We start from the raw sequence: 17,447 nt of genomic DNA, 5'->3' as shown, positions 1-17,447 counted from the left end.
ACATGTATGGTCCACCTTTTCTCCAAGGAACCCAAAGGTGTAACACACAGTTCTCTGCTTCCCCATTGTACTCTCATAACAGCCCTGTTGGTTAGACTGAGAAATAGTGACTGGCCAAAGGGTGCCCAGTGAGCTTTGTGGCTGAGAGGGGGCTTGGACCTTGGTCTCCCAGATTGCAGTCTGATGCTCTAACCTGTACTGGCATATATATATTCTTCAAGGCCAACACACCTGGGCTCCCTGATGCTACAGCAGTTCTGAAGGTGAGCAAGTGTGGATCGGATCAGTCCCTCAGATGGGACTGCAAGAGCTGCTTAGATTTCAAATACTTTTTATTTTGTTTTCTTTAAAAAAAGAAGCAGCAGCAGCAGTAAAAAGGAGGTCTCAGTGCATCCCAAACCCTTGGACTGCTGTCTTGTCTTCTCAGGTGAAGGTGATGCGCAGCTTGGATCACCCCAACGTCCTGAAATTCATTGGTGTGCTATACAAGGACAAGAAGCTGAACCTTCTCACAGAGTACATTGAAGGCGGGACTCTGAAGGATTTCCTCCGGAACATGGTGAGTGAAGGCAGCTTGTCAGATGAGCAAGGAGAAATTTGCCCCTAAAAGTGCAGTGGCTCTTGGCCACTAAAGCTCTCAGCTTCTAAAGTAGTCTCCCCCAGGCCTGGTGCCTCCAGCTGTTTTGTACTCTCAACTCCCATCAGCCCCAGCCGGCACAGCCGCAATGTCACGCTGGGAAAGACTTTGAAAAGAGCATTGCGCCTTTCATCCACTACAGATATGTTGCTTGTTTAAGGAACATGTTAATGAGGGCCTTCTTTTTTGCCTTGCAGGATCCATTTCCCTGGGAGCAGAAGGTCAGCTTTGCCAAAGGAATTGCCTCAGGAATGGTGAGTCCCTGGTTCTTCACATATACACACACTCTTTGCCCACTGGAATCTTGTCTTGAGTTATATATCCTGCCCCATCTTGAGGGCTTAAAAAATACGTGATGCTGAGCAAGGGGGATTGAAAGGTGCATTTGAGAGAGAAACGAGCCGGCCCTACCATTAGACCGCATTAAGCAATTGTCTCAGGTGGGGGCAACAGTGGCATTATTCCTAGTGTCTAGCGGTGGGGGCAACAGTGGCATTATTCCTCTTTCTGAAATGAGATCTGCCCTCTGAATGAGCAGCCAATGCGCAGGAGTTTGCCTCTTAAGGTTTTGCAGCCCAAGAAGCCCCAGTCCAGGCTCATGACTTTGAAAGGGTTGCGATGGGGTGTTCCTTTGCTGGAGAAGCAAAGGGGCTGTCATAAGGACATAAGAAGAGCTTGGCTGCTGGATGAGACCAAAGAGGCCCCATCTAGTCCAGGATCCTGTTCTCACAGTGGCCAACCAGATTCCCCAATGGAAAGCCCCAAAGCAGGGCATGAGCGCAGTAGCAGCAGCTCTCCCTTCCTGCAGCTTCCAGCAACCGGTTTTCAGACACATGTGGCTTACCGCAGTGGAGCGTGTGGCTCATTTCTGCATCCTCAGCAGCCGTGGTCTCTTGGTTGCACATGAACCCCTCACACCTGGTGGTCTCCAGCATAATAGGCTTTTAGTGCAGTTGGTCTGACTGGATTCTGGGTCAGATCAAACCACCTGCCTCCTCTACCCCCCAGGCCCAGCCACCACCTTGGCTTTTTATTTTATTTTATGTATTTCATTAAATATTTTCTTAGTTTACAAAAGTATGTGCAATGCCTCTCTCTCCCCCCCCCCCCAATTTCATTTGTTGAGACATTAGGAAGAAGAAGGGGAAAGGTGGGGGAAAGGTGGGTGGGGTGGGTGGCAATGTTTCTATTATACTTAATATATGTGGGGTTTTGTGTCAGCATCGCTTGTGCAGGTTCTGTGCTATTCACTTGTGTTCCTTTGGTGGTGAGAGAGGTTGGGGTTGGCCTTGTTTGTTTGTGATTGGCTGTGGTGGTCTTTGTTTTCATGTGTGAGTGGGGTGGGTGGGTGTTTTGGATCAGGTTAACCATATTTATTTGTATGCCGTTGGTGGATTTTTGTCATTGTCTTGTTGGGCTGTGTATGTGGTAAAGGGGAGCCATACCGGGGTGAAGGCGTCTTCTTCTATTTGTCCCCAACCACCTTGGCTTATAAGAAGGGCAATGGCTTGGAGGCACTTGGGTAGCCCGTGAGACAGGCCAGTGGGAGTGTTGAGTGGTTTCAGCCAGAAGTGCCATGTTGGGAGTGGCCCAGACTCAAACAGCGTTGGTTCAAATGCCTCTCTTCCCCTTCTTCTCCCTTTCACAGGCTTACCTCCACTCGATGTCCATCATCCACCGAGATCTGAACTCCCACAACTGCCTCATCAAACTGGTGAGTTCCCCAGTCTCTCCCCATCGCCCACCACCAAGCAAAACAGCTGAGAGTTGGAGCCCTCTGGCTCTCTGCGCACAGAGACCTCATAGGTCCAAGTTAGTGCTGTAAATGTATCCCAGCAAGAGCGGGGGCACCGTTGCTCAGAACTTGGGTGTCTTTAAGCCTGACGTTTTCATTGGAGGCCAAGAGCAGGTGGCGACTTAAGCAATGTGCATTTGGCCCCCCCCCCCAAAATACCTGTTAGGTTTTCCTTTGAGCTGTGGTTCCTCCCTTCTTCTCCCAGATCCTCCCAGTGGTTTCCAAACTTTTGGGGCCACTGCCCCTTGGTTCCATGAAATCATTCCCCTTACCAAATAAAAAACCAGAATAGTGGTTTGAGCACAACAAAATTCAGAGCAGTAACATTTAATTGCCCATTTATTCCACCCGGGAAAATCAGAAACCAGGAGGATCAAAACTTCAACAAAGAATAGGACAAATTTATATCATACTTGAAAGACCACTGTAAACACTTGAACTCTTTGGCAGGATTCAAATAACTCTTGCAATGATACATAGATTTTGGATGCAGTGGAGGATTGTAAATTAGATGGGTTTATAATATGCAGTTAAAAAGTTACTTAAAGGATCCACGGAGGGGAGGTGGGAAGTCTTAAGATTCAGAAGAATCTTGCATAATTTTATTATTAGTTGTGATTATGAGTGTGAATGAATTCGTAAAATCAAATAAAAACACTTTCAAAAAGAAAAAGGTTAATTGCCCATTTATTCCAAATCCACTTAAAACTATGTAGTTTAGTTGATTCTTTTTTTATGAACTTGATCCAGTGATACCAGCTTTTCAAAGTCTAATAGTCACTTACACCTCCAGCGCCCCCCTCCCCCACTACCCTTTTGCCTTTTATGGTCTTTGCCCCCTGCAGGTAAACCCAACACTCCCCATTGGGTAGTACCGCTCACTTTGGGACGCACTGCTATTGACCCTGGGCATTTATTATAGATATTTTTGCTCATGGGCAAACTGCGCCTTCTGATCCCCGCAGACTAGTAGGCCTCTCATAGTGGCCCCTCCTGCTTTGTTCTTGGCTGCAGGACAAGACTGTGGTGGTTGCAGACTTTGGCCTCTCCCGGCTGATTGTAGAGGAGAGGAAGAAGCCCACCCTGGAGAAGCCATCGGCCAAGAAGCGGACCCTGCGCAAGAGTGACCGGAAGAAGCGTTACACAGTGGTGGGGAACCCCTACTGGATGGCACCAGAGATGCTGAACGGTAAGAAGTTTCACAAGTAATCATAATTTAAAAAATTATTTATACCCCGCCCTCCCCAGCCAAGACCGGGCTCAGGGCAGCTAACACCAGATGTAAAAACAATTGATTAAAATACAACTTAAAAACAAGATTAAAATACAACATTAAGATGCAGTCTCATTTCTGCAGAAACTCAAATCAAAAACTTTTTGGGGATGAAAACGTCAAATCTTCACCAAGGCCAACTATCCAGACTGGTCCTATGTGGGCCATAAAAAAGCCAGGGAAGTCCCCAAATACAGTGCTGAAGGCCGGGTCAGCCTTATACCATGACCTTGGTCTATCTACATCAGCATTGCCTACTCTGGCTTGCAGCAGCAACTCTTAAGGGATTCCGTCAGGGAGTCTCTCTGAGCCCTACCTGAAGAAGCTGGGGGTTGAAACTGAGACCTTGTGCATGCAAAGCAGGTGCTTTATCCCTGAGCTCTAGCCCTTCCCAAGTAAAGAACATAAGAAGCTGCCTTATACAGAGTCAGAGCATCGGTCCATCTAGCTCCATATTGTCCACACTGACTAGCAGTGGCTTTCCAAGGTTTCAGGTAGGACGTCTTCCCCAGCCCTACCAGGAGATGCCATTGGGGATTGGTCCCGGGACCTTCTGCATTCCAAGCAGGTGCTCTGCCCCTGAGCCATCACGGTCCTTCCCCAGGAATTTGCAGGATTTTCTGTAGACCTGTCCTCTCTGAAAGTCTGACAGTGTCCCCTCCACAGCCATGATACTTAACAGAATGGCGTTGGGCAAGGTGCCATCTCTTGCCCTGAACTTTGCTCCCAAGCAGGGGAAATTCCAGGAATGATGCCCTGAGTTAGGCATGCAGGAATCGTATGTAATCACTGAGACAATAAAAAATAGACTGTGTGGCTGGAAACTCTGATTCTACTGCCTGAGGGCTCTTAGTGAACTCTTGGTTCACCAGTTCTGTCATTCACACTCAGTGCTTTCTCCATTTAATGAAAATAAAGCCACTCTCCCTTTTTTCTTTTCTTCCAGGGCAGAGCTATGATGAGACAGTGGACATCTTTTCCTTTGGGATTGTGCTATGCGAGGTAAACCTGGGCCACTTCGGAAGTGAGAAGTTGCTGTGCTCCTTAATAAAATAAATACTGTTTGGGGGGATGTTATTGTTTTCGTTTGTTACTATGGTATGTATTTTTGTGTTTTTATATTATAAACCGCCCTGTGATCCTCAGATGAAGGGTGGTATAGAAATTTAAGGAATAAATAAGTGGTACCTGAGCTTTCTCTCTGGCCACCAGGATCCTCAAAGCTTCTCTGCATGTTAGGGTTTCAGAGCACATTCAAAGTGTTGGTGCTGACCTTTAAAGCCCTAAACGGCCTCAGTCCTGTATACCTGAAGGAGCGTCTCCACCCCCATTGTTCAGCCCGGACACAGATCCAGCGCCGAGGGCCTTCTGGCGGTTCCCTCATTGCGAGAAGTGAGGTTACAGGGAACCAGGCAGAGGGCCTTCTTGGTAGTGGTGCCCGCCCTGTGGAACGCCCTCCCATCAGATGTGAAGGAAATAAGCAGCTATCCTATCTTTAAAAGACATCTGAAGGCAGCCCTGTTTAGGGAAGTTTTTAACATTTAATGCTGTATTGTTTTTAACACTCAATTGGGAACCGCCCAGAGTGGCTTGGGGAAACTCAGCCAGATGGGCAGGGTATAAATGATAAATTATTATTATTATTATTATTATTATTATTATTATTATTATTATTATTACTACTACTACTACTACTACTACTACTACTACTACTCACCTGGTCCTTGGCCAGAGAAACTCGGAAAAATAAAGATTCAGCCTTTAAATGCGCTGCCTCTGCTTTTCGTCTGCTAATCTAAGTGTAGAATCTTTTCTCCGAAACATGTTGCATTAATAAACACCCCTTCTGCTTTCCCTATTGGGAACATGGGAAGCTGCCTTCTGCTGACTCAGACCATTGGTCCATCTGGCTCAGTATTGCCTACTCTGACTGGCAGCAGCTTTCCAGGATTTCAGGCAGGGAGTCTCTCCCACCGTACTTGGAGATGCCACTGGAGACTGAACTTGGGACCTGCTGCTTGAAAGGCCAGATATTCTACCATGGCCCTTCCTGCCCTCCCTTCTTGCTTTCTTCTCTCCCATGCAAATGCTCCTAAGGGCCTGTTCCTATCCAGGCTTCCCTCCTAGGATCTTGTTCAGCTCCTCCTTCCTATCACCTGCAGCCCCAGGTGGTGGCGCCAGCACACAGCCGAGTCCTGCTTTCCGTGACATTGACAGCTCCTTTCTCTGTTTCAGATCATCGGACAAGTGTATGCCGATCCAGATTGCCTCCCCCGCACTCTGGATTTTGGCCTCAACGTGAAGCTCTTCTGGGAGAAGTTTGTTCCCACCGACTGCCCTCCGGCCTTCTTCCCCCTGGCAGCCATCTGCTGCAGGCTAGAGCCAGAGAGCAGGTGAGGCCTCTGGAGGGATCAAAGCAGGATGAAGGGAGATCTTGGTTCTGTACCTTCCTGCTTCTTTTTGGTCTGGTGCCAGCCTGCTTCCCTCCAGATGTTTTGGAGGGTGCTATTCTGCCTGGGGCTGATAGGTTCTGTGGTCCAGAAACGACCGAAGGGCATCAGGTTGGTGGAGGCTGATGGAGTCTGTTCCTGGCATTCTGCTTGAGGGAGGGGCATATTTGCATGCAGGCCACCCTCACGGAGGACAGAGCACTTCCTTTGTTTTGACTTTGCTCTCTCCCTTTTTCTTTTAAAGTGTTATTTTTCCTGCCAGTGCGGTTTGCTGTTAAAAAGAACTATTTATGTCAAGTGAGCGTGAAGCAGGAACCAAAGGAAACTGCACCCTCCAGAGCTGGAACAAGCTCTTGTTTCCTCTGTGCAAGGCAGACCAGGCTGCACCACCCTGGGCATGTGAAAGGCTGGGCTCCTGCCTTCCTTTTTGGAGCCTCAGCACAGAGGATGTAAGAAGGGGAGCAGCCTAAAATGCCACAATAGACTGGGGGTGTTCAGAAGTCTCTCCATCAGCCTCCTATCACCTGAAGTTTTTGACTACAATTTCCATTGGTCCCAGCCAGCACAAACTCTTTTGTCTTATTCCATTGTGGTTGTCCTGGTGGGAGTTCCTTAAACCACAGTCCTTCCTAGGTCACACCTGCTTCAGTCACTTGTGTGCTGCTTTTAAACATCTCTTTCTGGCCGCCTGGAGGAAATTCCTGCTCTCCATAGGTGACTGCTGATCTGTAGAGAGACAGCATTAACTTACTGCCTTTCCTCCTCTCTCCCTAGGCCCCCATTTTCCAAACTGGAGGATTCTTTTGAAGCCCTTTCCTTGTACCTGGGAGAGCTGGGAATCCCTCTTCCGTCAGAACTGGAATTGCTGGATCACAACGTCAGCATGCAGCACGGGCTGATCCGGGATAAGCTACCTGAAAACCTCACCTAATCCTCAAGACCTGTGCGCACTTTCCATAAATTGCCTGTGGGGAGGGAGTGGGGCAGCAGGGGCATATGAGAGAGAGAGAGAGAGAGAGCTGATGTTCCCAATCCTCACAGGACATTAACAAGGCACCCATTTGCCTTCCGTTGCCTCACCTTGGACTACCTTCCTCCTGTGGATTTGTGGCATGTTCTGGAAGCAGAATCCTGTCCTGCTTGTGACTTTTAGTACTGACACTCTCTAGCTTTTGGAAACACAAAATTGTGAGGCCCTGTTTGCAGGTCTCTATCATAGTGGTGCCTTGGGCCTCAAAAAGACTGCAAGTGTTTATAAAGGTTCCTGAGCCTGGGACATTTGCCTGGGAGGGGCAGGCTGGGCTGCCCCCAACCTGGGTGCCTTGTCTGCTGTTGGAAAAGGCATGGAAGAGTCAGCAGAGGTTACTTGCAGGCAGAGGGAGTGTGTTTGCCTTCCTCACTCCTCTTGGAGTTGGGAAGTTCTTCAGGAGCAGCTCAAAGACAGCCTCTCTCCGGCAAAGGACCCCCCTTCTCTTCCTCATCTCTACAAATACCTCCAAGCAAACGTTCAAAAACACTACACAGCCAACTTGCGAACTGGGCTTCCACCAACACCCCATGTCAGAAGGGGAAGAACCACCTCCGGTGAGCACAAAGGGTTGCTCCAGAGTAGCAGGCTGCTCTCGGCTGTTTGAGCCACTTTGCAGTGAGAACAGAAAGGGTGAGGCTGTCCTAGTTTGGGGCTCAGTGGCCTCAGACTGTGGGGGCTTCTTAGTGTGGAACAGCTGGGTTTGAGCAAAGAGCTACTTCCCAATCCACCATTTAATTGCAGCTGACAGGGAATGAGACCACTTTCTTATTTGGGTCTGATAGTCTGAAGCCCTTGTTGAACCTGATTAAGTTACCTACCTCTGTCCTCCATTTCAGGCTTCTCTTTCCCTTAGGAATTAAGACACCACTGGTTCTGGCCTGCGCACACACACACACACTTCCTGGATATACCAAGAATAGAAAGGGAACCGTTCCTAGCTTCTGTCTTCTCTGGTGAAGATGGTGCACACACTACATGGTTTCACTTGGCCAGATCTTTCTCCTGTTCTTGGTGGGCCTCAGCAAAGTCACTTTCCTTGGGAAGCCCAACCCAACCTAGCATGAATTTGGGACGGGCATGCAGTCATCATGGCTTTCGGTCCTCTCCCCTAAGATAGCACCATGGATCTGGACCTCAAGCAGCCCACTTTCCCACTTAGAGTAGCCAAAAAGACATGAGGTCCCTACTAGCCAAGCCATTTTAAACTCCAGTTATCCGGCTTAATCCTCCAAGGGTTAAGAGCCACTGGGCCTTCTGAGCCCCACCCCAGTGGTGGTCTCCAGGCCCAGGGCGTTTCAATAAAGATTCTGCTCCCTCCTTCCTCTTTTAATAAATGTGGGTCCCCCTCTATAAACAGGGACGAAGAGAGGAGAAACTTGGATCATGTGTTCAAGAGATTCTGGACTCTTGTTGATTGCACACCAAAACATTTTTGACTAAATTAAAAGCAATAAACTTTATCCTATGGAAACAAAAGTGGCTTGTGTGTTAAAAGGGACAGCCAACATCTTCAAAATGTGGCCAGTTTTGGATCAAAGCAGAGTTTGCTGTTGCTGGTCTTGAAACCGAGTTCTGAGGGCTGTTGCAGATGTGTCATAAGCTATGGGATATAAAGGGCATCAGAGGGGAGGCCTTGGGGACTTTCCCCCAAGTTTTTCTTTCAGAGATGAAGGGGAGCAGCAGCAACCAAACTGCTGCAGTGCATTTTGGGAAGGGTGGCCACCTTTCTGCTTTGTGAAGCTACCTTGCCTTCTGCATTCTTGTAAGGCAGGGGTGGAGAACCTGCTGTGTCCCAGCTGTTGATGGACTACAATCCCCATCATCCCCTGTCATTGGCTCTGCTGGACGTTTGGAGGGCCAGAGCTTCCTTCTCGCATCCTTGCTTTTAATGTAAGCAAGGCTCATCTCCAACCCAATAAAAATTTTCTACCCTTCTCACCCCAGCAGTTTTAGGGTTGGCTGCAAAATGGGGGGAAAGCACCATAACACAGATGAGAAAAGGAGGAGGAGTTTGGATTTGATATCCCGCTTTATCACTACCCAAAGGCGTCTCAAAGCGGCTCACATTCTCCTTTCCCTTCCTCCCCCACAACAAACACTCTGTGAGGTGAGTGGGGCTGAGAGACTTCAGAGAAGTGTGACTGGCCCAAGGTCACCCAGCAGCTGCATGTGGAGGAGCGGAGACGCGAACCCGGTTCCCCAGATTACGAGACTACCACTCTTAACCACTACACCACACAGCTCACCAGAATATTTTGAAGAGTAGGAGAAAGGGTTCAAAACCTTTCCTCAACTGATGTGGTGGGGGTTGTGTACCTACCTATTTCACCACACCACTAGCCTCCACATTTTAAGGAATACCAGAGATGAAAAGGTGTGGAATATTGCTTTTTAAGTGGATAAAATTTGGGACTATTGGAAGAACCTTTGCTGCCAGTCAGTGCAGGTGGCCTAGGTGGATCAACAATCGGACTCAAAAATAAGGCAGCTGTAGTTTTCTAGTTGCAACACTTGACCATTCCACAGAATAACACAAAGACAGCCTGAACAGTTCTTTTTTATTTTATTTCATAGTTCATGAGGTATTTAAAAACACATACAAAGAAATGGTGTTCAAAGGCATTGAAACGTATTTATTTAAAAAAACAAACAAAATTCCCATCTCTGTTTGCATAACCGGAGTGTACAAGAAACCTTCACTCTCAGCAGCTGGTCTACCTTCCTTGAGTGGTGAAGGTGGGTTTTTTTATTTAAAAAAGTCAGTATGGCTAAAGTGAGTTATTTGTTGGCGGAACAGAAGTATGTGTGCTTTACGCCTAACAAAGAGCATCGCAGGAGAACTTCCTTGATCCTGGTTCTCTGCCTCAAATGCTGCCTGACAAAGCCACCGCATAAATCACCCCACCACTTGGCTTGTGCAGCTGCTACAGAGGAGCTGGCCCAGCGCTATGAAAAAAACCCCTGAACTACTAACCCCAATGCAAAGCAGGGCCATCCATCACTTAGTCGTTGGCTGGCTCTGAAATGGAGGTGAAGGAGCTTTTGCGCTTGAGCCGGCACTGTCTGGGCAGATCTAAGAATGTTAAGAGAAGCCTGCACCCAGAATCTTGCCCTCTTAAGAGGCCAATCGGATGCCTGTAGGAAACCTGCCAGCAGGATTCGAGCAAAAGAGTCGTCTTCCCTCCTGTGGTCCTAGCGTTGCCTTGAAGTCGCCTTTCTGGAAACAGACCTCTGCAGAATGCCTTTAGGGGATCCCTTTCGTCTCCATATCTGCTAAACCCCAAAGTGTGCTGGGAGGGGAGAAGGAAACATACCTGAGCTGTCTTGCTGTGCTCAACAAAGATCACGAAGGGAAAAGATCGCTGTAAACTGAAACTCCCCGCATGTAAGAATCTGTCCCTGGCCTTAGAAGTCCTGGAGTACGTAAGACAGAAGATACAGATTTTGAAGAGCTCACTAGGGACAGCCCAGCTTGCCCACCCCACCCCCACCTAAAAAAAAAAAGCCCTCCTATTTGGGAAGCTTCCTCCTCGACTGTTTTTGAAAAGGCAGTTTAAGCACCGAGCTATAAGGAAAACTCTGTGGTTGTTAAATACAGGGGTTTGTAAGGAGGGCCATTCTTCTGACAGCAGCCTTCCACTTTAGGAAATAATAAAAATACATTCAAATGTTCGAATACTTTTGCTTTTCAAGCTCACCTACACTACAGCTCTCCACTTGTAACAGATTTGCAGGCACCAGGACCGGTGGAAGCTATCTCCGTGGAAGAAGATCGAGAGGAGGCGATATAGACAGATACTTCCTGACTGGAGAGAGACTGTGCAGTCTATACAGCAGGAGGCAGGCGCTGCATTTTCTCTTCCCACCCTCCATCGGGGGCAGAAGGAAGAGCTGGACCTCACAAGAGGCTCAGGCCACACCAGACCGTCCAGTGGCATTCAGTTTCATGCAGCTGGGACCCAAACGCCCCAACAATGGATGAGCATGGGTGAGCCAGTCCTTGCACGTCTTCAGAGCCTCGTCAAGACTCTTCCAGGCTTCTTGTTCCTCCCCGAACAGAAAAAAACAACCAGAAATACAAATGAAACTCCCACGTACGTTGGTGAGAAGAGAGAGGAGTCTCAGCCGTTGTGGGTGCAAGCAGGGCATCTCCTAGGGTGCCCCCCACCCATGTTCCTCAGGCTCCAGGAGTGCCCGCTTGACCCATCAGTGGGGCATCGCCATTGTGCGTTTCCTCCACGGGGGTCTGGTTCGTGTGCACCTCTATCGTGTTCTCGTCCACCAGTTCACAGGCTTGGTTGGTGAAGGCCGAGAGCGGCAAAGTGATCCGCTGCATTTCGCGCTCGTAGACCTTCTGCTCGTGCTGCTCCTTCAGATCTTTGCCCCTGGGGAGGGAGGGAGGGAGGGAGGGAGAAGGGGGGTGTCAGACGGGGTGGTGGTGCAGGTTCCAAACTGATGCACACTCTTTATTATTTCATAAAATTATACACTGTTTGGTTGCAAAATAAAAAAACCTCAAAGGAGTTTACAAAAAGAATAAAACAAATTTATCAGTAAAAGTAAAATTTTCAGTGCAAAGGAGGGCGACTGAGATGATCAATTGTCAGGAAACCAAGCCTCATGAAGAACAGTTGAAGGAGCTGGGTATGTTTAGCCTGGGAAAGAGGAGGCTGAAAAGGGATGCGGTAGCCAGCTTCAAATATTTAAAGGTCATCACATGGAAAATGGAGCAAGCTTGCTCCAGAGGGTAAGAGCTGAACCAATGGGTTCAAATTATAAGGAGATTCTAACTCAACAGTAGGAATAACTTTTGGAATCTATGCAGACGGTCTCACAAGCTAGTGGACTCTCCTTTGTTGGAAGTTTTTAAACAGAGGTTGGACAGCCATCTGTCAGGAATTATTTAGCTGTGATTTCTGGGTTGCACTAGATGACCCTTGCGGGGTCCCTGCCAACTCCACAATTCTATGAAAAACAGCTATTTAAAACATTTTAAAAATAATTAAAATCAGCAATAAGCTAAAAAACACATAAAAATAAATGTCAACGTTCTAAATGCCTGGATGGGCTTTGCCCAATTTTTTTTAGCAGGCGTTGAAAAGAGTACAACAAAGGCGCCTGGCTGATGTCAATAGGCAGGGAGTTCCAAAGGGTGGGATCTGCTGAGAATGTTTTACATGAGGGACAGCTGATGTGGTGCAGGATTTAAGAGTGTCGGACTAGGACCTGAGAGACCAGGGTTCAAATCCACACTGGGCCATCAAGCTCATTGGGTGTGGCCTTGGGCCACTCACTGTGTTCCCTCAGCCTCACAGGATTAAATGAGGGGGTGGGGGAACCATGTACCCCACAGAGAGTTCCTTGGAGAAAAAATGGGATATATAATAAATGCAAAAGAAGAAGATAACAACATACAAACGATCAATGCAAAGGCCCTTCACTTGCCTCTTATAGACATAGCCCACGACAATGCCTGCTCCGATTGCAATGATGATCACCATCATCAGAAGGCCCAGCACGTAGCCTGGGGGGGGGGGAGAAAAAGAGGACAGATGCAACACATTTTAAGCACACCGCTGCAGTCCGCCCCCAAACCCTGCAGCATAAAGCAACACAACGGATGCTTTCCCCAATTATAACTTTGCATGCTGCATCAACCGCCTTGGCACACATTTGAGAAAGTGCAGGTTTTGAACACTTAAATAAATATGTAGTAACGTGTGCGCACACTTTTTCTGGCCTTTCTGCACCCAAGGCATTCTAAAAAATGAGAGCCAGTGTGGTGTAGTGCTTAAGAGTGCTGGGAGACCTGGGTTCGAATCCGTGTTCAGCCACGAAGCTCACTGGGGTGCCAGTCACTACATCTAAGCCTAACCAACCTCACAAGATTGTTGCATGGAGATAAAGTGGAGTGGCGGACCGGACCGCATGCACCACCTTCAGCTCTGTGCAGGAAAATGGGTGTAATGTAATATATAAATGGCAGGGTGGCTCTTTTAAAAAAGCAGCTAGAAAGGGCAAAATGCAGAGTGAAGCTGTATAAATAGCCCTTCTGTAGGTCTGTACTGCACACACACTTCCCCCTTGAACTAGAAAACCCTTTAAAAGACTTTTTAAAGGGCTTTAAAATGGCAGCTCACATTCTCAGAACCCTGACCCAGGAAACAGCTGTCTTGTTTACAGAAAGAGCTCGCAGGGTGCCAGTTCTTCACACCTTACCCACTTCCTGCTGAGTGAACCCATTTCCTCCTCCCACCCAACAGATGTAGTGGAGTCTGGCCTCACAGAAACATAGAACTGTAAGGGTCATCTAGTCCTACCCACTGCAATCACAGCTAAGAATTGGCCATCTAACCTCTGTTTAAAAATGTCCAGTGAACAAGTCTTTGAGGAAATCCATTCCCCTGCCAAAAGGCTCTTGCAGCCTCCTTTGAAACTAACCCTGCCTTGCTTAATCTGGTGTCCCTCTAGGAGGGAGATTTAATCCATCTGTAGGGACACCAGACTGGGGGAAGCCTGAACTAAACCACTCCCAACTCTTTTAGTCATCGCAATTCTGAAACGAGCCAGGCTACACACAAAGCCGCTGCAAGGACATTCCTAGGGAGTCTTTTAGTCCTTACCCAGAGTGCCCAAGTCCTTCTTCTCGTTCGATCTCATCTTGACCCTCTGGCCGATCCCGACAACGGGCTGGACTGCAGCCGCCTCGCTCCGGGATGGCAAGCTGTTGGCAGGCTCGAAAACCTGATCAGTTGCTGCCGTTTTGACCGTGAGAGCCGGGGAGACGGCAGAGGTTGCATCTGGAGGGGACAGAAAATGACCGTCAGCATCAAAATATTTCACAGTGAGAAGGGGGTCATTCAAAAGAGTGTGTGTGCCCCAAGAACCAGCCCTGCATCAGGCCGCTTTAAAATCTCTTGTGCTGGTGTATTTTTCCCCAGTGCTGAAACTCAAGATTCCAGCATAGGGCTGTTTCACTCATTTATTTATTTCATAAAATTTATGCAGACACTTGATTGTAAGACACGCAGAGAGAGCTTAAAGAGCTTTACAAAGAGAGCAATAGAATTATCAGTAAAAGCAACTCATTAAAACATTCAAAAGAGACAACCAGCAATAAACTAATAACAGATTAAAACATACATTAACATGCTATGTGTCTAGGTAGGCTTGTCTAAACAAAAACATGTTTTGCAGGTCCTTAAAGAGTACAGTGAAGGTGTTTGTCTGGTGTCAATAGACAGGGAGTTCCAGAGTTGCCACACTAAATTGGGAGCAACGCAGAAATGGGCGGGGGGGGGGCATAGATTGCAACAGCAGATCAAGGAGATGGAACAGCCTGGCCCACAACTGACCCTCTTCCATGTGTGCTGAAGGAATGGATGCTCTTTTTAAAGCAAGGAAAGACAGTGTCCAGCCTTGTTTGCTGCCAACAGACAACACACCCTTCCAAATAGTTTTGATGTTGACCACCTGGTGGAAACTCTTACTCATATGGTTCTTAAATGTAAACTATATGCTGATCTCTGCCAGCAATTCCTAAAGCAACTCTCCATCCCCAAATGGAAACCAGAGTCGGAGGTCATACACTTTCTACTATTGGGGAATGACCAGGAGCTCAGAAAGTTAGTGGCAAATATCTTTATCTTGTATTCTGTCATCCAAACACATTGCAGACAGCTGATCTCCCTGGAGTCCTAGAGATGTGACAATAGTCTGCTCTGCCTCTCCTTTTTTTTTTTTGGTAAATGTTTTGTGCCACAGGGGAAGCGGTAACTCTGTACTGTTATGTTGTGGACGTTTGTATGTGATGCCAATAAAAGGTTTGATGATGAAATAGTTTTGAATTATTATTTTTAATAATAATATTACCACCCATCCTTCACCCCAAGGTCTCAGAACAGGGAACAACAATTAAAATACAGTATTGAAAACAATAAAAATCAGTTCATGCAATTTGCACCCACAAAGAGGTACCGATGGCCACCAACTTGGATGTCTTTAAAGCCCGGTAATGTAGATAAATCCCTGGCAGATATGGCTATTAAGGGTTAACAGCCACAACGGCCATGTGGCCATGAGTTCCAGAGTCAAAGGCAATAAATGCCTCCAAATATCAATCGCAAGTGTTCGGGCCCTGCTTGTTCATGGGTTTCCCATAATGTGCCTATGGTTGACCACTGTGAGGGCAAAATAAAAAAATTCCTTCCTGTAGCACCTTAAAGACCAACTAAGTTAGTTCTTGGTATGAGCTTTCGTGTGCATGCACACTTCTTCAGATACAGAAGGTATCTGATTTCAGATACAGAAGATACAGAAGGTATCTGACGAAGTGTGCATGCACACGAAAGCTCATACCAAGAACTAACTTAGTTGGTCTTTAAGGTGCTACTGGAAGGATTTTTTTTATTTTGACTATGGCAGACCAACACGGCTACCTATCTGTAACTGTGAGGACAAGATGCTAGACTAAATCACCCGTTTGGCTTGATCCAACTTGCGCCACCCTAAGAAGCTTCCCCTCCCTCAGCCGGCAGCGAAAATGTCTTTTGTGAGCAGCAGACATCTCTTAGCACACCGCTCTGCCTCTTATGAGAACAAAGGGTGTTTTATGCATTTGCACGTTTAATCCACTGATTAAAACCTGGCGTAATCATTAAGACTACATGCATCTTTGCTCAAAAGTAAGCTTCATTCAGGTAAATGGCATTTACTCCCAGGTAAGCGCTGGCTGGCAGCCCCGCTTGCAAGGTCCTCGCTGAGCTAGGCAAGCATGCGCAAGAAAGTACTGTAACGGGGAGAGGCTCCTGCGCATTTCAAGTTGGAAACTCGCCCCGATGGAGATCCAGATCATGCCCTCCAGCAGTAGGGGGAGGGGCCTCGGGGCCACGCCCTCTCCCAGAGTCAAAAGGGACTCCCACGTGCAGGAAGGCGTGGCTAAGCCTGTTCTCCACGAAAGGGGGTGGCTGGGTTGTTTACCCCGCAAGGTCTCTGCGGCTGAAGGATGACATCACCCCAAGGCAGCGACCAATAGCAAACGAGCTCAAGGCCTGGAGACAACACGGACCAATGGCGAGGGGGGTAGAGGGAGGAGCCGGCGGAGCGGAATTAAAGAGATACGTCATTGCCCTCCCTGCTCTGCTTAAGGCAGGAGAAGAGGGAGCATGCGCACTAAGGATCAAGCGCCCCCATCACAGACGCTTCTATGCGTGCGCTACTCAGCGAGGGTGCGCCCTTTCCCCCCACCGCTGGGTGTGCATCTGAGCACATGCAGAGTGCGCCTGCCCCGCCTCAGTCTCTCTTCCGCAGAGCCCCTGTTGCGCCTATGGAGGCTTGCTCCCGATTAAGCCAGCTTGGGGTCCGGGCTCAGAAACAAAAAATAACCGAAATAACGCAGCAGCAGGCAGCGCGGAGTTTTCCTGCAAGGGTTCTGCTGCTCCGGTCGCAGCAGACTGGTGCGAGCTGCCTTCACACGTGCAGAGTCGACACGTGGGGGGAAGGGGAGCTTGCACGTGTGAACGGGGGGAACTCGCGGGAGGGAGGGGGGTCAGGGGCTCCTCGCGGGCGTCGATAGCAGGTGGATCGGAGACCCTCTCGGAGCTCCTCTCGTGAGGAGAACGAGCAAGACCGCTCCGCTGCAAAGGCAGGCGGGCGGGCGAAATTGGCACGGGGCTGGGACCGGGCACCGCCGCTCACCTTCCGTAGCCGAGCCGAAGCCCAAGAGCAGCGGCTGCAGGAGCAGGAGAAGCGCCCACCGAGACGCCATGAGGAACGGCGGCCTGGAGACGAGGAGGAGGAGGCGCTGTGATCCGGATCGGGTGCCTGGGTTGTTGCTGCTGCGGCCGCTGCCTTCGGCTGCTTCGGTGGAGCTTTTGCGGCGTAAACAAGCCGGGCCTTTGAAGGAGCTCAGCTCCGCCTCCCGGAGCCGCCTCCTCCGCTGGTCCCGAGGCGCTTGCAGGGTCCTAAGTCGGGGAGGCGAGGAAGACGCGGCACGTGGAGCCTCCCGCCTCCGACGCAGTCTACCCGCCTGAGCTCTGCTGACCTGGACGCAGGAGAGAGCTAGGACGCCCCGCCACCGAGCAAGCAAAGAGGACACGCACCTGGCTACTCATTGGGAGCACCTGGCTGGCGGCAGTGTGAACAGAGGGCTTAGCCATTTGGGAGGCAAGAGGCTTCTGAATGCTATTTGCCAGGAACCACTGGCGGGAAGTGGGCTGCTTCTGTCCCTGGCCACTGTGGGCACAGACTATTGGACTTGTCAC

The 17,447-nt window shown here is 48.8% G+C and overlaps 2 protein-coding genes across 5 annotated transcripts in view; one reads left to right on the top strand and one right to left on the bottom strand.

Moving 5' to 3' along the window:
* The window catches only part of LIMK2 (LIM domain kinase 2), a 48,450-nt gene extending 39,789 nt beyond the window's left edge, over window positions 1–8,661 (top strand). For all 4 annotated transcript variants that reach the window (XM_081174892.1, XM_081174895.1, XM_081174894.1 and 1 more), the window contains 7 exons: window positions 428–559; window positions 835–891; window positions 2,286–2,351; window positions 3,447–3,621; window positions 4,652–4,707; window positions 5,941–6,098; window positions 6,930–8,661. In XM_081174892.1, coding sequence (XP_081031018.1) covers window positions 428–559; window positions 835–891; window positions 2,286–2,351; window positions 3,447–3,621; window positions 4,652–4,707; window positions 5,941–6,098; window positions 6,930–7,086 — 801 coding nt within the window. In that variant the 3' untranslated portion in view covers window positions 7,087–8,661. The remainder of the gene's footprint in view (window positions 1–427; window positions 560–834; window positions 892–2,285; window positions 2,352–3,446; window positions 3,622–4,651; window positions 4,708–5,940; window positions 6,099–6,929) is intronic.
* Window positions 8,662–9,731: 1,070 nt separating this feature from the next.
* Window positions 9,732–17,082, bottom strand: PIK3IP1 (phosphoinositide-3-kinase interacting protein 1). Its single transcript, XM_081175211.1, has 4 exons — window positions 16,882–17,082; window positions 13,809–13,985; window positions 12,631–12,709; window positions 9,732–11,570 (listed from the first exon to the last, which is right to left on the bottom strand). Exons 1-4 carry the CDS (start codon window positions 16,949–16,951, stop codon window positions 11,363–11,365), a joined length of 534 nt encoding a protein of 177 aa, XP_081031337.1. The 5' UTR covers window positions 16,952–17,082; the 3' UTR covers window positions 9,732–11,362.
* Between the last annotated feature and the right edge of the window lie 365 nt (window positions 17,083–17,447).

The sequence above is a fragment of the Podarcis bocagei genome, assembly GCF_964188305.1.
Source record: "Podarcis bocagei genome assembly, chromosome: 16".
Classification (NCBI taxonomy): domain Eukaryota; kingdom Metazoa; phylum Chordata; class Lepidosauria; order Squamata; family Lacertidae; genus Podarcis; species Podarcis bocagei.
Note: the sequence above shows the minus strand (reverse complement) of the source record. Positions and strands in the feature narration are given on the sequence as shown.

What these genes read in the sequence shown, in the direction of transcription:
- PIK3IP1 (XM_081175211.1), bottom strand. Translation starts at nt 16,951, where the DNA reads ATGGCGTCTCGGTGGGCGCTTCTCCTGCTCCTGCAGCCGCTGCTCTTG. An exon ending in GAAGGACTTGGGCACTCTGG is followed by an intron (nt 12,710 to 13,808) that starts GTAAGGACTAAA and finishes CCCCCCCCCCAG; the next exon opens with GCTACGTGCTGGGCCTTCTG. An exon ending in GTGGGCTATGTCTATAAGAG is followed by an intron (nt 11,571 to 12,630) that starts GCAAGTGAAGGG and finishes CTCCCTCCCCAG; the next exon opens with GGGCAAAGATCTGAAGGAGC.